Consider the following 12,699-nt stretch of genomic DNA (forward strand, 5'->3'; position numbering starts at 1 on the left):
TCACGAGCTGCTCGCATCCAATCAATGGAGGCGACGCTCGTGACGTCATGACGCACGACAAGCCGCGTGTCCAGTAATGATTAATTTCAAGAAAATAGATGAACTGTTTTTACATTCCTTTAAAAATAAACTCGTTTTAGTTAAACGAGTTCATCTTAGGTTTAGTTAATTTTATAGTTTCTTGTAGCTTATTTGTTACTCTCCACATTCTGTTTCTTCTTATTGTGCTTGTAAATGCATTAGTAGTAGTTAATAATAATAATAATAAACATAATTAATGAAATACATTTAAAATCACCACCAGATGGGAAACTTAAATAAAATATACGTATTTAGAGAGAAATACTACTAATAATACGATTACATTGTGAATATATAGTTATATTATTAATAATACATTAAATAGTTACTACTACTATAACTATTACTAATAACAATAAACAAAATAAATGTATATGTATTATTACCAGATAAGAATTTTGCATATAAGCAGTTCTTGAATGTATAAATAATATAGAGAAACAACCACTATGATAAGAATAATATATATATATATATATATATATATATATATATATATATATATATATATATATATATATATATATACTATACAATATCACTTACAATTGCAACAAATACAAAATGATTGTTCATCAATAAATACACCACTCAATTCCATATTTCTTAGCTCTCAAGGTTTTATTTTGAGGCAACGTGTTCCCACAAGACTGATTCCATTCAAAAGAGGAGGGAAAAATATTATTGCCTATAAAGTATTAAAATGAACACGATTACAAGTGCTGTGAAAAAGCATCCCAAAAACATCAGATTGGTAACAAAATGAGCTCGCATTTAAAAAACACTTAAGCTCATTAGCAAACCTATCAACATCTACCATTTATGTGTGATTACATGAATGAAGACATCACATGGTACAAGTGCCATAACATGCAAGATTCCTTACCTGGCAAATGTAAACATGTTCTGTTAAAAAAAAAAAAAAACCTAAATTAGTATTGCCTTGTGAAAGACCTGATTATTGGAGAAAATTCCCTTGTATGAAGTAGATTTGTTAATACTCTTGATGAGGTTGAGCAGAAGGAACTATACAAAAATGAGTATATTCCAGTTTGAAAATGAGTGTTTTCAACAGTCTCCAGAAGATTAATTTAGAAGTACATAGAAATTTTTTTCTCAAGACATATTAAAGGATAACTAACACTGCTTAGAACCTAGAGGTGGTGAAATTTAATGCAACAAATTACCACAATATCGATGTAAAACCTACATTTAACCATGTTAACAGTCAAATGATAGTATTAAAAGCACTTTCACCAATGAAAATATCTAGAGAGGTTTTGTGTTACAGACTGAGGAAGGCATGTGCTGCATGCAGTCATTATACAGTCAATTATAGCAAGCAGTACAATACTGATTCCCATCATTAACACTGTAATATTGTAGTGTGTCATGCATCTGAGATGAATGTCTGAGCTATGTATGTCTAGAAGACGGATGGAGGAATGTGTGACAGTGTATCAGCAGGTTGTATGGAGCTGAAGCCAACGGGATGAGGAGCGTTTCGGAGGTTCAGAGGAACATTGGCACCCTGGAATGGCAAGATTCAAATACAGCAGGCATGTCCCATATCTGCTGCTGGCACCCTGACTGGACTGCGAGGCAAGGCTTGTGTGTTATTCATCCTGAAACACACACAGAGACATGATTTAGATGGTTTACAGTGTATCATGAATCATCTGGTGTGTGTGTTTGTGGGGTCAATTCAATTCAATTCAATTCAAGTTTATTTGTATAGCGCTTTTTACAATACAAATCGTTACAAAGCAACTTTACAGAAAATTATGTTTCTACAATATTTAGTAGTAGCTAGTAGTTTGTGCACGTTTGACAGGATTTTAGAAAAATAAAAATAATAATAATAATACAAGACGTAGTCAGCTAGATGATGAACTATCAATATTATTAATTAATAGTAATTATATGATGCAGTCACACATGTAGCAATAATTGTTAGTTCTGTTTGTTGATTCAAGGTTAGGATCATCTGTGGTCCTCTGAGGGTCAGCATCATCTCTTCTCAGGTGTTCTGGATGCAGACTGGAGCTTGTGTAAATCCTAGTTCCCGTGGCAAAACATAGAAACAAAATAGAGACATCATTAGCATAGCTGATGATCCAACAAAGTAAAATTAGTTTAACCCAAGCTAAAAAATAAAAATGCAGATGCAACTACACTCACAATTTAAGAGATACATTATTCGAATGCTTGGCGAAAGAGATGCGTTTTAAATCTAGATTTAAACAGAGAGAGTGTGTCTGAACCCCAAACATTATCAGGAAGGCTATTCCAGAGTTTGGGAGCCAAATGTGAAAAAGCTCTACCTCCTTTAGTGGACTTTGCTATCCTAGGAACTACCAAAAGTCCAGTGTTTTGTGACCTTAGGGTGCGTGATGGGTTGTAGCGTGGTAGAAGGCTAGTTAGGTACGCAGGAGCTAAACCATTTAGGGCCTTATAGGTAAGTAATGATAATTTGTAACTGATACGGAACTTAATAGGTAGCCAGTGCAGAGACTGTAAAATTGGGGTAATATGATCATATTTTCTTGACCTGGTAAGGACTCTAGCTGCTGCATTTTGGACTACCTGTAGCTTGTTTATTGACGAAGCAGGACAACCACCTAGAAGTGCATTACAATAGTCCAGTCTAGAGGTCATGAAAGCATGAACTAGCTTTTCTGCATCAGAAACAGATAACATATTTCGTAGCTTGGCAATGTTTCTAAGATGGAAGAATGCGGTTTTTGTAACATTGGAAATATGATTTTCAAAAGACAAATTGCTGTCCAATATAACACCCAGATTTCTGACTGTAGAGGAAGTAACAGTACATCCGTCTAGTTGCAGATTGTAATCTACAAGATTCTGTGTGGTGTTTTTTGGTCCAATAATTAATATCTCTGTCTTATCCGAATTTAATTGGAGAAAATTATTTGTCATCCAATCTTTTACATTTTTAAAACACTCTGTTAGCTTAGATAATTGGGAAGTTTCATCTGGTCTCGTTGAGATATATAGCTGAGTATCATCAGCATAACAGTGGAAGCTAATTCCGTATTTTCTAATAATATTACCAAGGGGCAACATGTATATTGAAAATAGAAGGGGACCTAGGACGGATCCTTGTGGCACTCCATATTTTACTGATGATAAATGAGATGACACCCCATTTAAGTAAACAAAATGGTAGCGATCGGACAGGTAGGATCTAAACCATCTTAGAGCCTGCCCTTGAATACCTGTATAGTTTTGTAATCGATCTATGAGTATGTCATGATCTATGGTGTCGAACGCAGCACTAAGATCAAGTAAGACTAGAAATAAGATGCAGCCTTGATCTGACGCAAGAAGCAGGTCATTTGTAATTTTAACAAGTGCAGTTTCTGTGCTATGGTGGGGCCTAAAACCTGACTGAAATTCTTCATACAGTTCATTTTTATGCAGGAAGGTGCTCAATTGAGCAGACACAACTTTTTCTAAAATTTTAGACATAAATGGAAGATTTGAAATAGGCCTATAATTTGCCAGTACACTAGGATCTAGTTTTGGTTTCTTAATAAGAGGCTTGATAACCGCCAGCTTGAATGGTTTTGGGACGTGACCTAAAGATAACGACGAGTTAATGATATTGAGAAGCGGTTCTTCGGCTACAGGTAACAGCTCTTTTAGTAATTTAGTGGGTACAGGATCTAATAAACATGTTGTTGGTTTAGATACAGTGATAAGTTTATTTAGCTCTTCCTGTCCTATATTTGTAAAGCACTGCAGTTTATCTTTGGGTGCGATGGATGAAACTGAAGTGTTAGACGCTGTAGAATCTACATTCGCTATTGTATTTCTAATGTTATCTATTTTATCAGTGAAGAAATTCATAAAGTCATTACTATTTAACGTTGGTGGAATATTTGAATCAGGTGGCGTCTGGTAATTTGTTAATTTAGCCACTGTGCTAAATAAAAACCTTGGATTGTTTTGGTTATTTTCAATGAGTTTGTGGATATGCTCTGCCCTAGCAGTTTTTAGAGCCTGTCTATAGCTGGACATACTGTTTTTCCATGCAATTTTAAAAACTTCCAAGTTAGTTTTTCTCCATTTGCGTTCAAGACTACGAGTTACTTTCTTGAGAGAGTGAGTATTACTGTTATACCATGGCACAGTACGTTTTTCTCTAACCTTTTTCAATTTGATGGGGGCAACAGCTTCTAATGTATTAGAGAAAATAGTGCCCATGTTGTCAGTAATTTCGTCTAATTCATGTGTATTTTTGGGTACAAATAGCAGTTGAGATAGATCAGGCAGGTTATTTGCGAATCTGTCTTTGGTGGCTGGAACAATAGTTCTGCCCAGACGGTAACGCTGAGACATATAGTTAATATCAGTTATACGCAGCATGCACGATACAAGGAAATGGTCTGTAATATCATCACTTTGGGGTACAATATCTATAGCAGTAAGATCGATTCCATGCAATATAATTAGATCTAGTGTATGATTAAAACGATGAGTGGGCCCGGTGACATTTTGCTTGACTCCAAAGGAGTTTATTAGGTCAGTAAACGCAAGTCCTAATGTATCATTTGCATTATCAACGTGAATATTAAAATCTCCCATGATTAGCGCCTTATCAACTGTAACTAGAAGGTCTGAGAGGAAATCTGCAAATTCTTTTAGGAATTCTGTATACGGCCCTGGTGGTCTATACACAGTAGCCAGAGCAAGAGATACATTAGATTTCTTTTGCATGTCTGACAGTGTAACATTTAGCAGAAGTATTTCAAAAGAGTTAAACCTGTATCCTGTTTTCTGGGTAACATTGAGAATATCACTATATATTGTTGCAACACCTCCGCCACGACCAGTCTGACGGGGCTCATGCTTATAACAGTAGTTTGGTGGAGTAGACTCATTTAGACCAAAATAATCATTTGGTTTTAGCCAGGTTTCAGTCAAGCAGAGTACATCAAAACTATTTTCTGTGATCATTTCATTTACAATAACTGCTTTGGGTGTGAGGGATCTAATATTTATGAGCCCAAACTTTAAAAATTGTTTTTGTTCATTTACTTTACATTTTTCTGGTTTAATTACGATAAGATTTTTTTTAGATCCTACATTATATTTTGACCTCACTATTCGGGGAACAGACACAGTCTTAATAGTTTTTACAGCACAAGTACTTTTATCATTTAAGCGGGTGGAACAAAAGTCATCATAATAGTTATTAGAGAATTGTCTTACTAGTCACATGGAGCGAAGTGTCCTGGAGATGTTGTCAGAGAGCAGCTCCGCTCCGATTCTGCTGGGGTGTAATCCATCAGCGCGAAACAGCCTAGGACGCTCCCAGAAAAGATTCCAGTTATTAACAAATAGCAGTTTCTGTTCTTTACACCATGACAACAACCATTCATTTAAAGCAAAAAGTCTACTGAACCAGTTCTTTACTCAGTTCTTTACTCACCCACTCGTCTTCGTCCACACCCTCATATGACTCCTGTGGGAGAGGGTCTTCCCTGTTGCCCTGAGCACTGAGCAACTGCATGAAACACACATACTCACAAATAAATGAGACTGATAGATAGACAGAATGAAGGAATGACAGATGGACAGATAGAGAGAACACAGATTGAATAAATAAACAAACAAACAATAGACAGAGAGACAGACAGAATGAACAAAAAAAGGATAAACATTTGGACAGAAGAAACAAACGGAAGGCAGAATGAACAAACAAACGAAAAATAGACACAGACAGACAGAATGAATAAACAAACAATAGACAGACAGAACAAACAAATGCTAGAAAGACAGACAAAACAAACAAACATAAGACAGAATTATCAAACAAAAAACAACAGACAGAACAAACAAACAAACAGATAGAATGAATGAACAAACAATATACAGAACAAACAAACAAACGACAGACAGAGACAGACACACAGACAACAAACAAACGACAGATACATAGAATGAATCAACAAACAAATGATAGACAAAAACAAACAAACAAACGATAGGCAGCGACAGACAGAATGAACAAATGATAGACAGACGGACAGAACAAACAAATGAGAGAAAGACAGACAACAAACTAACATCAGACAGAATGAACAAATAAACAAATGTTTGGCAGACACACATACACAGACAGACAGAACAAACAAACTACACATAGAATGAATGAACAAACAAACAATAGACAGATAGAGCAAACAAACGATAGACAGAGAGACAGAATGAACAAACAAACATCAGACAGACCGAATGAATGAACAAATGATCGACACACACAGACACACACACACACACACACACACACACACACACTATGATAGACTGAGACAGATAGAATGGACCAACAAATGATAGACAGAGACAGAAAGAGACAAACAAATGACATGTATATAGAATTAATGTATAGACATAGAAACGTTAGGGTGTTGTAACACTACATGCATAGAGCAGATTTCTGGACAGGTATTCTTTGAGCTGTGTTTGGGGATGTTGAGCTGTACTGGGCGTCATGTCTTTGGGCCGCAGGCTGATTTTGCGGTGCTGTCCATTGGATCCAGAGAGTCAGAAAGCAGCGGTCAGAGATGCTTCCCGCCACACTGCAGTCTCCGGGAAAACATCATCCTGGAAAAACTCTTTCTGTGGAGCGAAGACAGATTCAGATGTTTACATTTGTTAATTCGGCATGAGGAACAAACACTGTAATATAAAGCTGAAAAAATACTCAAACATGATCACGCTAAAGGTATCCAGAAATATAAACACACAGTAATTTAAAAATATTATAAAATTAATAATAATAATTAGTTTTCAGATTCTGCTATGAGGGTCAATCTTACTTTGACACGAGGCACTCTGAAGGCCACGGGTTCAGTGGTGGTCTTGCCAAGTAAGATGGCTCGAGCCACTTCCACATCACGCACATCACATTCAGCCTTCGGCAGGAAACACAACCCCTGTGATGACACGGTAAAACATTAATAAAACAGTCTGCTTTCTGTATCATCAACAACTTCACAACAGCACCAACGATAATACCTTGTGTGGTTCAGAGGAATTAAAACTACTACATTCCATGAAGTACGGCGCTTCAGGCACGATCTTGTATATATAAACACGTGTGTCACCCTGAAAGACCAAAGGACAAATAAACACACTGTTGGATGAATCTGTTTGTTATTATAAACCAATGGCCAATTTTAATGCTCAGCTAAGGCACACACTCACACAATTTCCCAGTGAGGATGAGGACGCTGGTGTCGGGATCATAAAATGGGATAAGGGTTGAGGGAGACACATCAGTTGCCTTTCACTGCGGCTGTAAAGGAAATAAGCCATTTTACACTCTTTTAGTGCCCGAGAGAGACTGCTAGTAACAATACTATGATCATTTTGGCTAAATCTGTGGCATATTGTACCTGTCGAATCCTGAAACCAGCAGGCACTTTCCGTCACAGACCCACACTACACGGGCCCCTCTCTGGCCCTCTGGTCCTGGGCCCTCCTGCATAGACAAAGATGGTAAAACTTTGTCAAAAAGATACCATTAATTTTGCTTTCAAAGTTAATAATATTAATCTGATGCTGAACTAACTTAAATGGGCAAAGTGGACTTGCGTGGGTTGTACAGTCGCACTTTTCTATCCTTACACACAGTGGCCAGCAGTTTCCCATCTGGACTACAAGCCATGCCAAATATCTGAGAGAGAATATAGTAAGCTGCCTTGATGTCTACAAACATGACTAGACAAGACAAATAGACAATAGGTCAATAGATAGACAGACAGACAGACAGACAGACAGACAGACAATAGATAGATAGATAGACAGACAGACAGACAGACAGACAGACAGACAGACAGACAATAGATAGATAGATAGACAGACAGACAGACAGACAATAGATAGATAGATAGACAGACAGACAGACAGACAGACAGACAGACAGACAGACAGACGATAGATAGACAGATATATAGACAGACAGACAGACAGACAGACAGACGGTAGATAGATAGATAGATAGATAGATAGATAGATAGATAGATAGATAGATAGATAGATAGATAGATAGATAGATAGATAGATAGATAGATAGATAGATAGACAGACAGACAGACAGACAGACAGACAGACAGACAGACAGACAGACAGACAGACGATAGACAGACAGACAGACAGACAGACAGACGATAGATAGATAGATAGATAGATAGATAGATAGATAGATAGATAGATAGATAGATAGATAGATAGATAGATAGATAGATAGATAGATAGATAGACAGACAGACAGACAGACACAGACAGACAGACAGACAGACAGACAGACAGACAGATAGACAGACAGACAGACAGACAGACAGACAGTAGATAGATGATCATTGAAATATGATCAATAATAGTATTCATATTGAAGATACAGAATTTCAGTCATTACAAAATATCATAAAATATATTAATAAATGGTCACATACATTCCCAGACACAATGAGAAGTCCAGAGTCTGGATCAAACAGAGGCATCTGAGTCCTGAGGATAAAAACACAAATAATGATTAGGTTATTGACGCTGTAGGCCACGTTTCTCACAGAGCAAACATTTGGTGTAACTCTTCTCATAAACTTCATTTTTTTCTTTTTTTTTTTTTTTAAGAAATTAATACTTTTATTCAGCAAGGATGCATAAAAAAAACCATTTAAAATGTTTCAAAATTTCTATCTGAAATAAATGCTGTATTTTATATTCTAAGTATTTTATATTCCTAAAAGATCAATAGAGAGTGGGGGATATTTTCAATAATAATAATATTTCACTTTTTTTCCATTATTATTAAATAAAAGCAGCCTTGGTGAGAATAAAAGCTTTTAACATTTTAACATACAGACCCAAAACATTTGAACAATAATGTCATTATAGGAACGTTCAACTTAGAGACAAATTAGTTGGCCATAAATAATATATTTTTTAAAGTGCTGTATGAAGTGTCTTGCCATTTCAAACACTCAACATGACAGCCACCATTAGAGGGCGACACACTCCACAAAATAACTGCTTTTTATTTTTCTAGCCCACTGATTTGAATTATCATCCCTTGTTTTCATTTTAAACATTTACTATTTCTTAAAAAGTTGAAAAGGAGACAACGTAAAAAAATAAAATAAAATAAATAATAATAATAAAAAACATTTCTACTCTGAAGAAAATGTGATATCTGTGATGGCAGTTTTCTGAAGACAAAAACAAACAAAACTAAAATACTTCATGTCTGCACTGCAGCATAAACGAATTATGCACCAAATTTAATACTCTAATAACCACAGGTTGTTTCGAACAGATAAAGCAGATTCAAGAAGCCACTGAAGTCAAAGTGAGAAAAAAGTAAGTAGATCCCCCAACAGGTCTGTAGTTATAAGTGTGTATGTACTGAATGTTTGCAGTGGGGGGAGAAAACAGCTGCGTCTTTTCTCCACTAGGTGGCAGAATAATCAGCTAAATGATCTCACTTCAACAAAGAACCCCACATCAGCTCTTCAACAGAATACTGCATTGATCAGACACAACACAAAACTTCACATCTGGGTCATTTAAATCTGTCTGTTTGACCCCAGACTGGAATCTGTGGCACCGGCGGGCCCGAGGTCATGGCAGGAACACAAGCCTCTATTTCAAGTCACATGCTGCTGGGAGCGGGGCGTGTTTCCGCTTCACTCGAAGAAACCAGATCAAACCTTTCACCCACATCAATCAGCTCAGAGCGTGGGACATAACTGATTACAAACCACAGAATACCACGGAAGAGCAGGAGCTGCCCGATCCAGCCCTCAAGTGCTTTGCCAAAATTCTCTTATGCAACTTTTAATGGTTTATTGTGTTATCATTTAGGCTACCCTCATGTTGCAGTGTTATGATTCAGATATTTGAAAGAACTTCTAAGCTGCTAATATCTATTTGTATAGATACCGAAGCACCAAAATAGTTCATGTGACTCAACATGTCATAATCGATATCTGACTGAGATTTTGAGAAGTTTAAATCTCATTTAATAATCATTTGTAAAAGGTTTTTGTGACAGATTTTTTTATTTTGGACTGACCTTTTATTAACGTCATTAAAATACTACACAAACTTAACAAGCCAACACGACTGTGACCTTCAGTGCAATCCAGGGACAAACCTTCAACCTTCAGTAAACACCTACTGGACTTCAAGAAGACCATTATTCCTTGTGTTTATTCACTAATGAACTACAAATTTCTCATCTCACACACAGTGTCAAGCAGAAGTGAGACTTGGACATGTTGGGCCACGCTCGTCTCTATCAGCTGAGTGACAGGCTTGGATCGGAGCCCTGCAGTGGATCGGCAGGCTTTGCCTCCTGCGCTTCTCCTGGCTGCAGTGATTGGTGGGACGGCGTGTTTGACGGTTGACTTCTCCCCTCCCCCGTCTTCGCCCCGGGCCTCTGAAGTCGGTAAGGGGTTGACACGCTTTATTAGAGCAACTTTGCATTCCCATGTCGAAGTTTCTCTGCAGGAAATACACAAACACCTCCTGCGTTCCCACACCGTTCCCTCTCACAATGCATCAGAAATCACTTCAACAATGATTTCATAATATACACCTGCAGACTTCTGATAAACACGGAAACATCTCAAAGGTTTCTCATTACCTGCAACAAGGGGAGCAAATGGAGGCTTCCCAGGTTTTGCTCAAAAAAAGATCTTAAAACAACAAATCTGCACAAGACTCAAGAGATCTCAACATTTCTCGTCAAATTATTTAACAACCGGTTCTCCTAAACTGCAATGAGATTGAATAGAGAGCAAACAAAGAACTCAAACTCATTATCAAATGAATTACATTTCTGAGTTGTTTCTTCTATTGATGGCATTAAGATTAAACTGAGAGCAAATGGAGAGCGTTAAGTCTCCTGCTTCTCCGGTGTGTCTCCTGCAAATAAAACTCCAGCAGAGTTTCAGAAAAGAGCTCACACTGATTTGTCAAGACAAAGACAAAGTCAGAGATTTCAATATATAAAACATTTCTTAACAAATTCTTAAATTCTTTAATTACTCCATTTTTCAACCGTTTCTCCTAGACAGCGATATAGATCAAATAGAGAGCAAATAGAGTTTTCTGCTTTCAAAGTCTACAAACAAAAATCAAACACATTTCTCATCACAATCTTAAAGGGTAAGTTCACCCAATAATCATAATTATGTCATTAATAACTCACCCTCATGTCGTTCCAAACCCGTAAGACCTCCTTTCATCTTCAGAACACAGTTTAAGATATTTTAGATTTAGTCCGAGAGCTCTCAGTCCCTCCATTGAAGCTGTGTGTACGGTCTACTGTCCATGTCCAGAAAGGTAAGAAAAACATCATCAAAGTACTCCATGTGACATCAGAGGGTCAGTTAGAATTTTTTGAAGCATCGAAAATACATTTTGGTCCAAAAATAGCAAAAACTACGACTTTATTCAGCATTGTCTTCTCTTCCGTGTCTGTTGTGAGAGAGTTCAAAACAAAGCAGTTTGTGATATCTGGTTCGCGAACGAATCATTCGATGTAACCGGATCTTTTTGAACCAGTTCACCAAATCGAACTGAATTGTTTTAAACGGTCCGCGTCTCCAATACGCATTAATCCACAACTGACTCGAGCTGTTATCTTTTTTAATGTGGCTGACACTGCCTCTGAGTTAAAACAAATCATTCACGAGTCAAGAACCGTTTCTGTCAGATGTGTCCGATTCGAGAACCGAGGAGCTGATGATACTGCGCATGTGTGATTCAGTGGGAAGCAGACTGACACACAGAGCGTCTGAACCGAATTGATTCTTCTGGTGATTGATTCTGAACTGATTCTGTGCTAATGTTATGAGCGCAGGTAAACCGAAGGCTTGAATCAAGGGCAATCATCGCGAACCGTTTTCTTCAACCGGTTTATTGAATCGAACTGTCCAAGAGAAAACTGATGCAACTGGTTCTTGACTCGAGAACGAGTCAATCTTTCGTTTGTTATCTGGCTCGCCTCGGTGTTCATCTTCAGTTCTCTCTTCACAGCAGTTCAGTCAGTGTACTGCTTGAGTACATGAATTACTCCGGGATATTGGTTTGTTTTAACTCAGAGGGAGTGTCAGCCACATTAAAAAAGTTAATGGAGACGCGAACCATTTTAAACGATTCAGTTCGATTTGGTGAACTGGTTCAAGAAGATCTGGTTACATCGAATGATTCGTTCAAGAACCGGACATCACTACACTGTTGTGTTTTGAACTCTCTCACAACAGACACGGAAGAGAAGACAATGCTGAATAAAGTTGTAGTTTTCGCTATTTTTGGACCAAAATGTATTTTCAATGCTTCAAAATATTCTAACGGACCCTCTGATGTCACATGGACTACTTTGATGATGTTTTTCTTACCTTTCTGGACATGGACAGTAGACCGTACACACAGTTTCGATGGAGGGACAGAAAGCTCTCGGACTAAATCTAAAATATCTTAAACAGTGTTCTGAAGATGAACTGAGGTCTCACAGGTTTGGAACAACATTAGGGTGAGTTATTAATTACATAATTTTGATTATTGGGTGAACTAACC

General features: G+C 37.3%; 1 protein-coding gene across 1 annotated transcript; it reads right to left on the reverse strand.

Annotated features, from left to right (window-relative positions):
• Positions 1-6,597: 6,597 nt before the first annotated feature.
• coro7 (coronin 7) lies at positions 6,598-7,206 on the reverse strand. The gene is made up of 3 exons (XM_059562052.1): positions 7,132-7,206; positions 6,933-7,049; positions 6,598-6,732 (listed from the first exon to the last, which is right to left on the reverse strand). Exons 1-3 carry the CDS (start codon positions 7,168-7,170, stop codon positions 6,658-6,660), a joined length of 231 nt encoding a protein of 76 aa, XP_059418035.1. The 5' UTR covers positions 7,171-7,206; the 3' UTR covers positions 6,598-6,657.
• Positions 7,207-12,699: the final 5,493 nt, after the last annotated feature.

This window comes from Carassius carassius, chromosome 1 (genome assembly GCF_963082965.1).
Source record: "Carassius carassius chromosome 1, fCarCar2.1, whole genome shotgun sequence".
In the NCBI taxonomy this organism is placed as follows: domain Eukaryota; kingdom Metazoa; phylum Chordata; class Actinopteri; order Cypriniformes; family Cyprinidae; genus Carassius; species Carassius carassius.